At 37.6% G+C, this 15,966-nt stretch overlaps 1 protein-coding gene across 2 annotated transcripts in view; it reads right to left on the reverse strand.

Annotated features, from left to right (window-relative positions):
- ssbp2a (single stranded DNA binding protein 2a) overlaps nt 1-15,966 on the reverse strand; it is a 37,211-nt gene that overhangs the window by 7,100 nt on the left and 14,145 nt on the right. For both annotated transcript variants that reach the window (XM_020920923.2, XM_020920922.2), the window contains exons 2-4: nt 11,712-11,784; nt 9,392-9,453; nt 9,200-9,284 (exon numbers count right to left, since the gene is read on the reverse strand). In XM_020920923.2, coding sequence (XP_020776582.1) covers nt 9,200-9,284; nt 9,392-9,453; nt 11,712-11,784 — 220 coding nt within the window. The remainder of the gene's footprint in view (nt 1-9,199; nt 9,285-9,391; nt 9,454-11,711; nt 11,785-15,966) is intronic.

Raw genomic sequence — 15,966 nt, forward strand, 5'->3', positions numbered from 1 at the left:
GTGAGGAGAGCATGAGCAGAAGGAGGGGAGAGGACAAAGCACTGTGTACGTGAGTTTGTGCATGGGGAAGAGGGGGAAAATCTACCTGACCTGCTGACAAAGCATGTTTCTAAATACAGCAACAACAAGTAAATAAATAAACAAATGCTGGAGTTCTGCCTCACCCCACAAGTGTGCCATTCTCTATCCCTAACAAAGATAATATTAAGGCAAGAGTAACCTTTTCTGAATAAACAAATTAAAATATTTTATCTTGTACAAAACTGCAGTCTTGTTTTCTTTGGTTTAGTCATACTTTGCAATGGTTTCTCTTAAAGGAGCTATATTATGCCATTTTCTGATCAATGTTATAATGTTGTTTCTTCATCAAAACATACCTGGATTTGAGCTTTGTTTAATTCACACACCCTATCTAGGCTATGTTCTTCTCTTAAACAGAAAACACCACCTTGTGATGTCATGCAATACAGGAAGTGCTCCATTGTGCTTTAAAACTCCATACACTAGAATCATTTGGATAATTTCAGACCTGTATTTGCCAGTTTCTACTGAACAGAAGATTAAAGGTGGGTCTTAACTCAAAAACTACTGCTTCATGACATCACAAGGTGGAACAGAGCATTTTGAGCTTTTGAGATGCAGCCAGACTAATAAACCAGGGTTACTCAAACATGTGTGAATGAAACAAAACACAACTCCAGGTATGTTTTTGAGGAGGTAATAACATTCTAACATGGCTTAAAGCTGTTTTGCATAATATAGGACCTTTAGAACATTTTCTAAAGGAGAAATACAAGTTTGGTGAGCACTTTGTTAACTGAATTGAGGTAAAGTCGTGCTGAAACCTGAGGCCTGGGGTCAGTCCACATGGAGTACGTTCTCTGATAAACACATGCTTCCCCTCCACAAACTCATTTGTTACATTAATTATTCAGAGCTTCACTCTCCAGGAGGATCCTTCAGCAGCAGGGCAGACCAACAGCCTTGTATCCTGCTCCACTTCATAAACAACAAGGCATGGCAGAGAATATTTAGAGCTTTAGATGATGTGGCTCTGTTAGTGCGAAGAACAAAACAAAGAGAGGATAAGGCTATAGATGTTTGACTTTTGACTGAATATATCGAGAGAGTGATACTCCTATAGGTCAATAAAGTACGAGAATACACAATTATAAATTAGACTAACAATGTAGTACATAGTTACACACAGTTAATACACAGTTATTGATAAGAACAGCAGAGACAAATATTCACCAAATATTCTTAACAAAAGTTGAGTTAAGTATACATAGAGCTGTTTTATTTACTAGTTATAGGGGCTATATTACGCAAAATTGACTCTAGTGAACTTTAAGCCATGTTATAATGCTGTTACCTCCTCAAAAACTTATTTGGAGTTGTGTTTTGTTTCATTCACATAGGTTTGAGTTTGTATTTTATAATTGGGTCGGTCTACATTTCCAAAGTTTAAAATGCTCTGTTCCAGCTTGTAATGTCATGTAGCTGTAGTTTTCAAGTGAACAGCTACTTTTTAACCAATTGCTCGTAAAGATTGGCAGTTCCAAGGCTGGAGCACTTCCTGTATGCCTGTTATCACATGACATCACAAGGTGGAGTGTATGACTTTGAGAAAAAAGACTGCAGTGGTTGTGTGTTAAACATGTTTGAATGAAACAAAACAGAACTGTATGTTTTTGTAACATAGATGAGAAAATAGCATATAATATGGATCCTTTAATTATAAATACTGAGTTATACTTTCCACTTCATTGCTGACTAGAAAACATCTTAAAAACGCAGTTAATAGTACAGGTGGATCAGACTTTCTGTACCCATGCCACTATAATCCCAGCAGTCCACAGTGTCAGTAATGAGATAAACTATAAACTCTATCATATGTTTACCATTGTGTTTGTCACTAATAAGGCAATGTGGAGTGTATATTTTGTGTTATTGGATGAGAGGAGTCCTTTTGCCTCTGTACTTCAGAGACAGAGAGACACTCAGAGACGTGTGAGCAGAATCTCAAAAGGCAGTCTGTGTCTGTCCTCCACTGTCTCAGCCCACCACCCCCTCTGCTGTACATTCTACATTCAAAACTCAATCACCTCACTGGACAAGCACAGCACAGCTCACTAATCATCTATTTAAGTCAATGTGGCCTGGTTTTGGATGCTGTATTTTGAAACTTGTCAGTATTAACATAGGGATGTCATGATATCAAATTTCAGTGCTACGATTACTGTAATATACTGAAATATTTTCATCTGATGATTATTTGTAAAATCTATTATTAAACTCATAAGCCCCAGGGCCTTATTCTCTAAATTACCAGTGTATGATATTTTAAAGGTGAACTATGTAACTTTTTGGTTGGGGGTCCATCACCTGCTTGTTTCTATGGATATGTCATTGCTCTGCCTGGAATGTTCCACAGTATGACGTTAAACAGATCTACCTTACAGTTATTTAGTCGCAGGTGGTTTTATAGTTCAAAAATACCTTAAACCATAAACATTCTAACTGTGAGTGAGGTTTCCTTTTCACAGACCTGACCTGTTACTTAGTTTGGTTTGGTCTCCTTGAAGACAGAATGGTTTAATACCATACTGTGAAACATTCCAGACAAAGCAATAATATTTCCATGAAGAAAAGCATTTGATGGACACTCCACCAGAGAAGTTACACAATCCCCCTTTAACAATTATTATTATTAACACAACACCCACACAAGACTGACAGGCAAAAAACAAAAAAACAAACAAACACCACTTTAGAAATTCCTTAAAAAGTCTAAGCCACAATTGCACATCATCACATTAAAATAAGCACTAAATTCAAAACTAAAGCCCAAGACAGAACCAAGATTAGAACAGGACCGAACTAAGTCAGGACTAAACAGGGCATAAATTGGGACAAGTTAAATTAGAGTTTATGCAATAGAAAACTTTTAATCAAACTTAATTACGTTCACAAATGTGATTACACAACACTATTGTCACGGAAGTAAAAATATGAATTATTTTTCAGAGCATAAAGCAGCATTGTGAAAACAGGAGGCCAAAACAGGATCTAAACTCTGAGGAAGAGCCCCTCCTCCTTTCCTCTGTTTCCCGTTGCACCATCCTCTAAAACTCCATTAGTGGGCTTCCTGAAGGACATTAGTGATGGATGAACAGCAAAAAGGAAAAAAAAAAAAAAAAAAAAAAAAGTCACAAAACAGCAGACATTTGATTGTGTAGAAAAACTTTAAAGAGAGGGGCGCTGTCTATGTGGGAGCTCTGCTTTAACCATGTCTTATTCACTGTCTCCCGTGGCGACCACTGGAGGTTCAACACTCTCCACTGTACAAACCTATTTTGCAATTTCAAGGCAGATAAATTTCACCCTCTGGCATCAGGACATTTACAAGTCCAAGAACAATTAAAACAGAAAATATATAAAATGTCCCCCTTTTTCAATGTGTACTAATTATTTGTATTTACATTTATAGTGAACAACTGATTACAGAGTTTTTTAAGAGGTAACAACATTATAACATGCCTTAAAGCTCAGCTTTAAATAGGTGTTATGTTACAGCTATAAACCTTCTAAGTTTATTTACAGACAAGTGTCAAGACTTTTAAGAGGAGCGCAGACCTCCACCATAATCATTTACTTTTATACAGGATCCCATGAGTACACACAGACTGTATACCTGCTTTCTCAAGGCTTATCTGTGGGCGAATGTATCGCTAGAGTCCCAAAAACCACCTAGTACCTATGGGAGTGTAGTGTTGACACAATTAAACAGAGTTTCTTTATGACTTTACTCTATTGAACGTGAGACATAGCACGGTAAGAGAAATAGTCAGCAAAAAATGTATAAATCGGGGTTAGTTGGGGTCAAAGAGATAACTTAGCAGCTCTTTTGTGTCAGCACTTTCTACTTTGCCCTCCTGCTCTTAGTCCTGCTGTAACTTTACTGCTGCGTGCCCATATCATTTACCACACACACAGCTACTATGTAAACTTGGCAGCTTTTCTGGATTTTTTTCCTCTTTGACTGGATCAAATAGCCCCATAGAGTAGGTCAAGTTCAACAACAGGGCTTAAGTAACAGAATGAAATAAACGGTCTCTCAATTAAGTCTTCCTTTTTTTTTTTTTTTTTTTGACAAATTAAAGGATTCTCTTTTGTTATCTTACAACATATGAGACGGTGTTATCTTCTATTCGTCCAGCAGTGGTTCAGTGTGGAGAAGGTTTTAACGGTGGTTATCTCTCTGTTTTTGCGATCAAGAATTTTCGGCTCCCATCCAGAAGCCATTTTCAGCTGATGGAACTGGCTGAAGCGCTGGGAATTTATCCTACATCTAGTTGCTCAGAGTAGTATAAATTCTCAGTGCTTCTAGCCAATTCCATAATATAATATATGTAAAACATTTTTATTTCTAAATAAACAAATGTTTTGGATTTTCATGGGTTAACATGATTAGGCCAAGAAACAAAATCTCCTGTTGGTATTATTCCAATAGGCTCTACTACTAAATAATGACTTTGGGAGTGATCTGGGTCACTACCTGAAGTATGTATGTATGTATGTATTCCAAGTTAGACACAGAGTTTGTCACAAAACCTAGGCTAAGTGCATAATTTTCATAATCAATAAGTGTAACTGTAGTGGATTATAAATGTCTGTCTGTGTCCTGGAACAGTGGTTGAACTTGTACTGCTGAGGTGAACTGACCAAAACAATGAAACACACTTGTCTATGGTAGTTATCACTACAAATCTAAAATGTGCAACTAAATGCCTCTCATAATCTGTGCCTAATGTACTCAGACTGCTCTAGTACATGCAGTGGGCATCTGAGTACATACTGGCACACGTGTTTTTCACACCTCAGTTGTAAATCCCGGGTTTACATGCATTTTGAAAAATCAGTTTAAATTGGACAAGCCCAATTATTCAGTTTTCCTGCTGTGCATGTGCATGAGCAGTGACTGAGGGCTGCAGCTGTTCATACACATGTGCGGAGAGCACATCAGATACAAACAGCAGTGTAAAGTACTTTACTGATATACTTGTGTTTGTAACGTTTGATGTGTCAGTGATGTCAGTTGATGTGGCACTTTAGAGAAACTACCACTATGCCTATAAAGTACTTTATTGATGAACTTGTATCTGTACATAATGTTTCATGTGGTAGTTTAGAGAAAGTGTGTGACAAAGACAGCCCTGCTCTTGGTCTCCTCTCCTCCGCTCACTCTTATTGCCATGGCGATGATGTTACAGTGAGTCACCTCCTCCTCGGCTCCACAAGGAACAGACCCAGACTGGGCTCTGTTTCCACGGAAACAGACTGGGGGTCTCCCCAACCCCCACTGGCTCTCAACTGGTTCAGCTCTGCTCAGACCTTCCTGTTTCTAGGTTGTTTCTGTCCTTACTTTGTCTGTTCTGAACATGGAAAATACAGTTTCTTCCACAAGTAGACTGGGCTTTAATTAAATCTTTACATGGCATCTGGCCCTATCGATTTGAAAATACTTTCTGAAAATGTCTGACATTTTATGTATACAATTACAGCACTCAAGTGTAAAATATTAATTCTCCTCCAAGATTGATCATTTTGTTGTCACAATAACCAAAAAGCATTATTAAAATCTGTTTCTTAAAGTTTTCAAAGCCTTGTGTCTCAAAATTGTTTAAGATACAAAGAAAAGTTTAATGAATATGAAACTAACTGCAGAAGAATACATGTGTTTTTATCTGGAGCACAGTGAAGATGTTTGTAGCTCTGGGTCTGGCTCTGCTCTTTGGCTGTAATGGTTGTGTGCCTTCAATCTCTCATCCCACACAGTGAAACCAGCCACTCTGCACTACCTTGTACTGTGTCTGCTCCAACCATGTTCATTGAAAAGATCACATCAAAATATAAACTAAACTGTGACTAAACCCAGAATTAACCCAGGACTAGGCTGAGACTAAACCCTGACATAGGACAAAACTGGACTGGGAGAATTTATCAGAAAGTAAATAAATTTTACAAATTATGCGTGTTTTCCTTATAACTTATGTAAATAAATAAATAAATAAATAAATATTGTTATCACCTAAATTAAAATTTGGTCAATGCCCACTTTTGTGTTAGTTGTCTTTTCAAAAGCAATACTGCTTAATTTATTCATTACTATGACAAAATATATATATATATCAAATCAAATGATCTATCTTTATTTATCCCTAAAGGGCAATTTAAATACATTGAACAGTTGAGATACAAGAAGATATATTATTATATTACATCCATGTAGATGATAGTAGTTGTAGTACTAGTGTGCTTGCAACGTTATCCGCTATGTAGTCAAAACATTTTCCAATGCAAGAAAAAAACAACTTTATAATTCTTGTCCTTGTGCAAATGGAAACAGTTGGTTCGGTATCGGGAGCACAATTTACAAAGCACTTAACAGAACTGTAAACGGCCTTTGTGATGCCTGAAAAGCCTCTTCTGAGAACGCCGATCAATAACAATGCCTCTCTGTGCGCTGGCTTCATCAGTCACTCTCCATCTTTCCCTTTTAACATTAGATTACTGTATTAATGTCCATGAGAACTTCTCCAGACACTCGGTCAAGATATGATCGACATTACATACACTCACAAACAAGCGAGAAAAAGCCAAGCCCGGGTAACACACGCAGGCAAGTCAATAGTTTCAACTGTGACGGTTCAAATGGGGATAATAGTGCAAATCAAATCAAATCAAGTTGTGTCAGTTACCAAAACTCGCATGGAACCCTCACAAAACAATATAGAAGCTAATCAGGGTTTCCATTATTAAATAAATATCACAATAAAAGGCAAAAGTTACATAAAAGATCATAGTAAAATGTATTATGCATTGGCAAGGAGAAACGTGGAGCATCGAGTGATTGAAGGTGACCTCAGTCTAATTGGTATTAGTCTAAATTTAAATGTCTGATTACATCCCTGCAGGAAGATGCACCAAGCTGCCCTGAAGTGGGTGGGGAAGCAACACTGGCATATACTCAGAATCTCTTCTCTTATGCAGTTATCTATCATAATGCTGTATATGACTATAATAAACACATGAGCAAATGCAGATAATGTATGTAATTGGCCTGATTTGTTGCCTAGCCAGCCAAGAATAACATGCGTCTTCAATACTTTACAAAGACGTGTAGTCTGGACTTCACTTTTATTTCCCAGAGTTTAGCTGGATGTGATTGACAGGTGGATTCAGCCAATTAGAGTAAGATGGTTCATCAGTATCAAAAGAAACACAGCAAAAAAAAAAAAAAAAAAGAAACAAACAAAAAAAAAAGAAAGAAAGAAAGACAGTAAGAGAGAGAGAAGGAAGAAAATAACACAGACAATAGTAAAACAAAGTGGATATCTGTCGAATCAATGAGCAAAGCACTAAATAAACCAGACTGAGAGACCTTCAATATTCAGAGAACTGGATCCCAGGCCTCTGGACTTGGTTCTTGTTTACTGTTGCTAAGAAATCTTCAGTTTGGGGCGTGTATATTTTCTTGAATTAAATGTTGTCAACTAAATTGTTATTCAAATATAAATGAGTAAGTAATGTATGTTTTTGTAATGAGTAGATATTTATCATAGTTTTACATCATTCAAGTGGCAGTTTGTGAAGGGAAGCTGAAAAAGGAAGAAGACCTGAGTTTTAAAAAGGAGTCCCTCTCCTAGAATAAATTTGAGTTTTGGTTCATTCTTACAGTACAGTTGCTGTGTATGTTATGTCAACATATATTTTGAAATATCAGGTTAAATTCTAGTTGTGTTTTGTATTGTTTCTCCCATGTCCTCGGTGCAGTTTCGCTCCATTCTGTCTGTGGATGAGGTCGCTATGCCCTCTGCTCTCCCTCGCCTCAGCCGTGATGACATCACCACAGCGGACGATTCATCTTTATGTTCATCAGAATCAGCCACATACACACACACACACACACACACACGCACACTTACGCACACACACGCACACACACAGAGCAAAGAGGAAAACAGTGGGACATCCAGTATATGTGCTAGTACCAAACAGAGCAGGGGAATATAGCCAGGAGAGAGGGGGGAGAGGAGAAGCTAGAGACCATCGTGCTGGGGTAGGCAGAAACCTCTGACCTCAGGACCAACAATACGTCTCAATAAAGAGTAGTATAGACAAATGTGATGAGTCAGGCTGGAGGCTTACACAAAAACAAAGACAAACTCTACCTCCCAGGAGAGAACTTCACAACCTCTGTTTGATCACAGCCCCCATAGATTTACCCCGAAGGAGCTTGTATTGAAACAATGTTCTACTAAAACTCTCCATAAGCAAACTGATATGAAAGAGCCAGTAATGGCCTAAGGAACAGTGTGCTTACTGATTAGGCCTGTCACAATAATTACATCAACATTATGGCATTATAAACTTATTGTTAAATAAATGATGAGTGGACCAATATATTTTAGAACTCAGTAATTATCATGTGTACATTTACATTACATTCTGTTTAATAATGTTTTTTTTTTGTACTATAAGATTTGAGCTGCAAAGTTACCTGGGATCCAGAAAACATACTTCTTCAATATTTTACAAAGATGTGAGATTGGTCATTCTTGAATCTCCCCAAGGTCAGATGGGCATGACTGACAGGTGGATTAGCCAATCAGGGATCAATGAGCAAAGCACTAAACTCTAACGCAGGGGTGTCAAATTCAAATTCACATAGGGCCAAAATTAAAAACTGGGACTAAATCGTGGGCCAAATTAAATATTTATTGAAAAATTTCAACAACATCTACATTGCGTAAACATTGAATCCAGAACAAGCATAAAATAATAACAAAATTTTAAATAAATAATATCTCTATAGCCTATATGTTGCCAGCGGTCCAGCTCTAATACATGTTTGATATGATCTCAAGGGCCAGATATAATTATATTGTCCAAATTTGGCCCCCAGGCCTGAGTTTCACATGTCTACTCTAACATATCTAATTGTTGCTGCTCATGCCTTTTAATGATACTAGGATTTTCCTGCTCTATTTATTACTTTATCAGTGGCAGAAGTTTCAATTTATTTTTATTTTTTTTATTTCTATCAATACATCATGCTTCAACATTTATTATCATGCCAGGCCTATTCCTGATCCTTATAGATTTAGCAAAAGTGTAGTTTGTGTCCACTCACATAGTCATGGAAAGCCTTGGCCTCACTCGAGTGTTCGCAGGTGTCTCTTCTCTCTGGAGCAGCACAGTACAGGTCCCAAAACACACTGTAACAGAAATGTCAATGAGGAAATGGATAAACCACTTCTGCAGAGCAAAATCACTGAGAGAGATGAGTTAAGAATGAAGCCACATGTAACTGTATTATTCTTACCACCACCAAGAGTGAAGGAACCCCGGAGGCTCCCCTAATGTGATATTTTTCTCCCATCGGATCTACACAGAGAGACAAGATAGAAGCTTCCTATACATTAAAGTGTAAAAACAAGTTGGACATCTGAATTAGGCTCATTACAAGTGAACTCTTCTTAACACATGCATTATGTAATTGCATTATGATCTTCAAGCCATGGGTCCCTAAGTGGGTAAGTGAGTCCCGCTGCAGCTAAAAGCCTGTGTCTATTCATAAAGAGCTGAATATATATATAGAAGTGTATTGTACTTGTGTGAAGATGTACAGAGGATGGTTTGCTCACTCAAAGCTGTGTAAGCCGAACCCCTTTGCATTTTAACATGTCTGTCCTTTTGTCACCCACTTTTCTTCTAATACAGATGCAGACAGACACCAAGGTCACATGCTGGAGAGGGCTTAGACATGATATTGATGTCACATAGAGATGTACATAGAGTTTTTAACTGTGTACATCATTAATTTCTAACTGGGATTTCAGTTGATTCATGCGTGTTTGAATGATTTGTATTGCCCTGCATTTGAAGGCTGAGTGTTCTGAAAATTCTTGTAGGGTTAAAAAATGTCACATAACCATCATAACAATAAAAAAGCTTTTATTGTGAAATTCCACAAGAAGACCAGGAGCATAAAATCAGTTCTGCAGTTTTGTTTGTACAGAAATAAACCTATAATATGACTTCTTTGATGACCACATAATGTCGCACTTGAAGAAGCTAATGTATTCCGTATTGCAGTAATGAAGTCGTCTGTCTTGATCCAGTTAAATGCAATCAATTATCAAAATTGTAAATTTATTCCAAAATTAGTTTTATATTTCAGTGTTCTGGTTTAGCCACAGCCTTCAGAGACTTCAATTAGATTGTCAATTAGAAAAAAAAAGTCTTTATTTTATGGTCATCCAGACATATTTCAGCATCTATTACTTATCATGGTTTTCTTCAGCTACGATGACATCAGAAATACAGTAACATGAGTTATATCTTATAATAGAGAAGAACTTATTCTCTCATCATCACTCAAGTGGGAGCCACGATGCAGACCAAACGCGACAGATCACATTTCTCATTTTAATTGGCTATAGTCTGTTCTCCAGCACTACTCCGCAGTTCATGTCAGGATAGTGTCTTGTACCTCATGTGTAGGAGAGAAAACATCACTGAATGAGCCCACTGCCCACATATCCTGAGTCTTCAGTGTTTTGAAGAAGGGCAGTCTAAACAAGCTCTGTTCAAAGTTGTCATGACCGCTTTCCCTCCAGTCATGGATAAGAGGAAATAGTGTGGCTAGCTTTCTGCTCGTTTGTATCTGGAACACCTCCAGCTCTGCTGACACTTTTACTAGAGACTGTAAAGACAGGGGCTTTCTTACCGGAAAGCCCTCATTCATCAGAGTGCTTTAGATGCTACAGCCAATTATATTTGATCGTGTTAGTCTGCAAGTCCTGGGTTGATCTTGAAAACATTGTCAGCTTTCAGTAAAACTGGAGAATACACGGCATGGATACTAGTATTTGGGAGACAAATATTATTGTACTAAAGATGTTGAGACATGGTAACTGGGAAAAAAGCTCTAAAATGTAGGTTTTAAAAATAACTTTCAGATAATCTGTTTCCATAGTCCAGTCTCTCAGTGGAGGGCCCACCACCCGCTTCTCTCCAGGGAAACGTGTTTGCTTTGCCTTAAATGTTCCACAATATGGTATTAAACAAATCTATACATTTAGAGATATTACAAGTGTCATTACCTTTTTAAAAATGCATTCTTACTGTAAGTGGACTCATCTCTCCACCTGTAACTTGGCCTTCTTGTCTCCATGGAGGTAAATACATTTAAAGGCATACTGTGAAACATTTGAGGAAAAGCAAAAGCACCTCTTGGAAGCATACATGTCCCTCCAAAAGAAAAATTACGTAGCGCACCTTTAATCTTCCCACTGCCAACTTTTGAATAGCCACAGAACTTTACCATTTAATACTAAATACTAATAACACTTAATAACTTCATCTTCTTTTTATGCTCACACTTAAAAATTGAACATTGGACAAAATGCACAACATATATTGCTACAGTCTAAGCTGCTGAGTAGATAAAACAATAAAAAGTGAGACCTATAGTCCCTTTCCTACTAATAATACAGCGCTTATGTTAACAACCCCCTCCACTGCTGCCTCTGACCTGTTGGCTCAGCAGTGAGAGGCCACACTCATTCAATTAAGAGTAGACTTACTGGAAGCAATGTTTAACGGTCACACTAAAACTGGACAGAGTGAATGCAGCTCACCTCTGATAAGAACGTCTGTGCAGACTTCTGTGCTCCCACGTGCAGCAAGTACTCGTACACATACAATGCTAACCTGCAAGAGAGCACAGGGACAAGAGGAAGAGTTAAACAATAAGAAACAAGTAGGCTAAGTAAAAGTCAGGTTTATGGAGATGCAAGCCCATGCACAGTAAAGATTTTTCAGTGCAATAAACAATATATATATTTTTTAAATTTAATTTATCTTGGTTTGAGACCAGACTGATGGGCCTGTCCTGGTTTAGTCCTGGGTTTAGTTACAATTTTGTCCCAATTTATTGAAGCAAGTTTGAAGGCACCTTACAATTAATGAAGATAATATGATTTAACTGAGATTGAGGAGCTGGACCACACCTCTCCAGCCAACCACATCTTATCTCAACCACGCCTTCAATTACCCAGAAGCCCTATTTAAATGGCCTATCACAACAACACCGTCCATGTCAGCTCTCTCGACCTCCTCCTTGCTACCCCTGTCTTTCGCCCATCCTTCAGTCTGAAGATATCGTCATCGGGGGGGGTTCTGAATCAGTTGGGCGACCATTTTTGATTGGAGATTGTACCCCCACCTCTACGTCTGTCCACCGTCAATAAACATCTTTATCGTATTCCATTGTTGTGGCGTGGTTGGGGTGCCCACAAACTGAACCTTTTTTGTTGGATTTCTATATTGTCTAAAGCCAAAGCCCTTAACCACATGCGAACAGACCTGTAGTACTGAAAACAAAAGATGAATTCACTGATCATATACAGTACAATATGTTTGTGAATGAGAGCTGTCCAGTGTTCTGAAAAGAGCCTTGAAGAGTGTGTGAACTGATGTTCAGATACATGTTTGAATCAAACTATTAAATTAAACCAATTTTTAAAAATGTGCTGAAATTAAAAAAAAAACCTTTAATCTCAACATGCAATAAAGTTCAACTCCATGAGACCTAAATATAAAATACATGATGCCAACATGTGAATTTGGAGAGTCAAGTAGCTCCAGAATACACAGTGTTACAAGACTGTCACAGTCTGTTACAATTGTCACTCGAAAAAGAGACACATTTTAGTTCATGTAAGCCCTGTTATGCTAACAACGCTTAATGCTAACCTTAGTAAGATGTTCCTGACAAACAATATCCACCTGCTAAAAGAGCAGACATACTGTGAAGAGTCTTTGTGATAAAACATCTCACTCCAACAGTCTACACCAGGGAGCACGCCGAAACACTTCTCCAGTGGCTTTGATCACAGCAGGAATTAATTAAAGCCTTGATTTGTTCATCAGTTCAGTTGAGTGTGTGTGGATGTGAGGGAGAGAGAGAGGAGCGACGCCTTTACGCATACAGGACACACACTGACATGGGAATACACGGTGTCACAGAAGCAGTAAAATACTCTTTCCATAAGTGGGAGATGTGTCGGAATTACAATAATACAGGTATTATAATGCAGATTGACAATTAAAAGATATGAAATGTGGATTCACATTTGTGCAATATTTAAAGCCACACATAAGACATTTACAGACAAGTTTTAGGACATTTCTGGAAAAGAAAATCATGTACTAAAACTATATAACTTTTAAATACATCTTAAAAGAATAGATGTATTAAATATTTCTCACTCATATGTAAGCAAAATGTATTATTAAACAGTATTAATAAATGGACCCATATGATTCTCAATCTTTCTCCATAAGAGCCGTGTCTAACCAACATCTTGTCTATATGGTAACAACAAGAAATCAACATTTATTCAAGAACCCACCAGTCACTAAAGAATTAACAACAAAGTTACAACATTATTTTTCCTGACTTAAATCACAACATTTCTGAACTAAAACTGTTTCAGAAAAGCTCAGGGCATCCCATATTATCTCATTAAATTTGCAAATAATCCTAGGCATTTCTCAAAACAAAGCTATCCATTGTGTAACTTTTCTGGTAGAAGGTCCATCAAATGATTTCTTTGTGGAGATATTATTGCTTTGTCTGGAATGTTTCACAGTATGATATTAAACCTTTCCATCTCCATGGAGACCAAACCAGACCAAGTTATAGGTAAGATCCACCCCACTCACAGTCAGAATACTTGTTTTTCTTGGTATTTTTGAGCCATAAAACCACCCGTAATTTAATAAATATGTTTAATGTCATACTGTGGAACATTCCAGGCAGAGCAATGACATAACCAAAGAACCAAGCAGATGATGGACTCCCAAGCAAAAAGCCACAAACTGCACCTTTAGCAAAACTATCTCAAAAATAAATAAGTTGCTGATGAAATTTGCTCAAAGATGCTCAGAGACTCTCTCACTACCTCCCCAGACAGCTGCTGTGACCCACTGTATCCAGCCTCTTCGCTCTCTTTTTTGTGTATAAAAATAACTCCTCTAGACGTCTACCTGTCTGCTCATGATGTACTGCCCACTCCCTTGTGTCGGTGGCCATCTTGTTTTAACCATAAAAAGATGAAGAGTAGCTGGAATCTCCCTGACTTCTCCTCTTCTTCCTCCTCTTCCTCCTCCTCTTCCTCCCTAGTGGCACCCTGGCTCTGATGTTTAACCAGAGAAATAGAGACAAGAGTGCTGCACAGGGACAAGGTTAACTGAACAATGAGAGGCTTGACAAAACTCTTGACACCTCAACAACCCTGTATGAATAAAATACGTGATTTTTTATTTTTTTTTTTATGGGAACATTTCCGAGGAACAAATGTGCTTGTGTTCCAGCGTTTTGTGCCAATTTATTCTCCCCTTTGAGTCCCAATGTCAAACACAACGGCATGGGTACGCGTGTAACTGATGCTTTACAATCTCTCACTTATCCAGGCCTGCTCTGATGGTTTCATACAGAATGAGAAGAGTGACCTGCACCCATAACACATTCAAGGGTGAACTTGCAATTGATTTTACAAGAGCTACAACAGATCAGCACTGGCCTCTACATAAGAAATGTCCAGGAATAGTGAAGCAGATATAGAAGTCATACAAGGTGAATGGGATAATGTTAATGGGAGGTTGGCTTGAGCCAGATGCTACAGATCTAAATTGTTACAATGGTCAGCCAGATGTTTTCTCTTTTAGATTGGTGTTAAAAATCTGATTCTGTCTTGCAATGGAAATCATTTGAGGCTAGAGTTGTCAAAAGTATTGAAAATCTGTATTGAAACTGATACACATTTGAGTAGATATTGATACTAAAAAAAGTCACACTCACAGTACAAAAATGACTATTTCCTGAAAATGTCTAGAATGATCTTGAACTGTTTCAGAACTAGACTGCATAGACTAGTATACACCCATGGATCACTATAGCACCTACTTGGACCATGATTTACACAGATATAAGGCCAGACAATAAAAAAAGAACATTTAATTTTCATTATTATTAAGATTTAATGTTATTTAATGTTAAGAAATTATGTTTTATTTTCATTGTAGTATAGTATCGAGACTATTCCTTAGTATTGAAAATGAGTCTGAAATTTTAGTATCATGACAACACTACTTGAGACACGTGAATCAACTGTTTGAGCAAACTGAGGTCTCTACAACAGGAGAAACACACTCTCAAATTGACCACCACTCGAGGTTGTGATCAGCTTCTAAAGTCTCTGAATGAAAATGGTCATGTTAATATGACATAAAAGTCAATACTTCAAGTTAGTATAAATACATTTAAAACATATTCTTATTTAGGCTGCAATTTTTGTACTAACTACTGCTTGATTCATTTTGACATCCCTGTAGTTACAAAAATCACAAAACACAGCATTGCTTACATTACTTGGTCAGACCTTTAGTTACAAGATTTCTGCTTGTTTTGAGACTTTGAGAAGAAAGCGAATGGCAGTGCCTAAAGTGGAGCACCCTTTTTACCCAGATCAGCATTTAGAAGGGACCAGTAGATCACTGCTAATCAATTTACAGCACTCCCATGGCGATCAAAGCCTGGCTCTGACTCAAGTCGCGCAGCCAACGACTTCTCTGATTGGATTTGGCCCTTATAGATTAGCTGGGATTATTTCACCCCTGTTGAAGATGAAACCGGAAGCTATTACACTGTGATCATAATCGACAAATATTTACAGGACTTGCTGACACGATGACAAAATCTAATATTATGATTAGTTTACCATTTATTCATGTTTTCATTGACTATTAGCAAGCACAAAACGTAATGATTTGATATGCCAAAGGAGGCTGTATGAATAATTAGTACAGTTGAGATAAGAAGATCCCATA

The sequence above is a fragment of the Boleophthalmus pectinirostris genome, unplaced genomic scaffold (assembly GCF_026225935.1).
Source record: "Boleophthalmus pectinirostris isolate CB_2022bp ecotype Guang Dong unplaced genomic scaffold, ASM2622593v1 HiC_scaffold_4, whole genome shotgun sequence".
Classification (NCBI taxonomy): domain Eukaryota; kingdom Metazoa; phylum Chordata; class Actinopteri; order Gobiiformes; family Gobiidae; genus Boleophthalmus; species Boleophthalmus pectinirostris.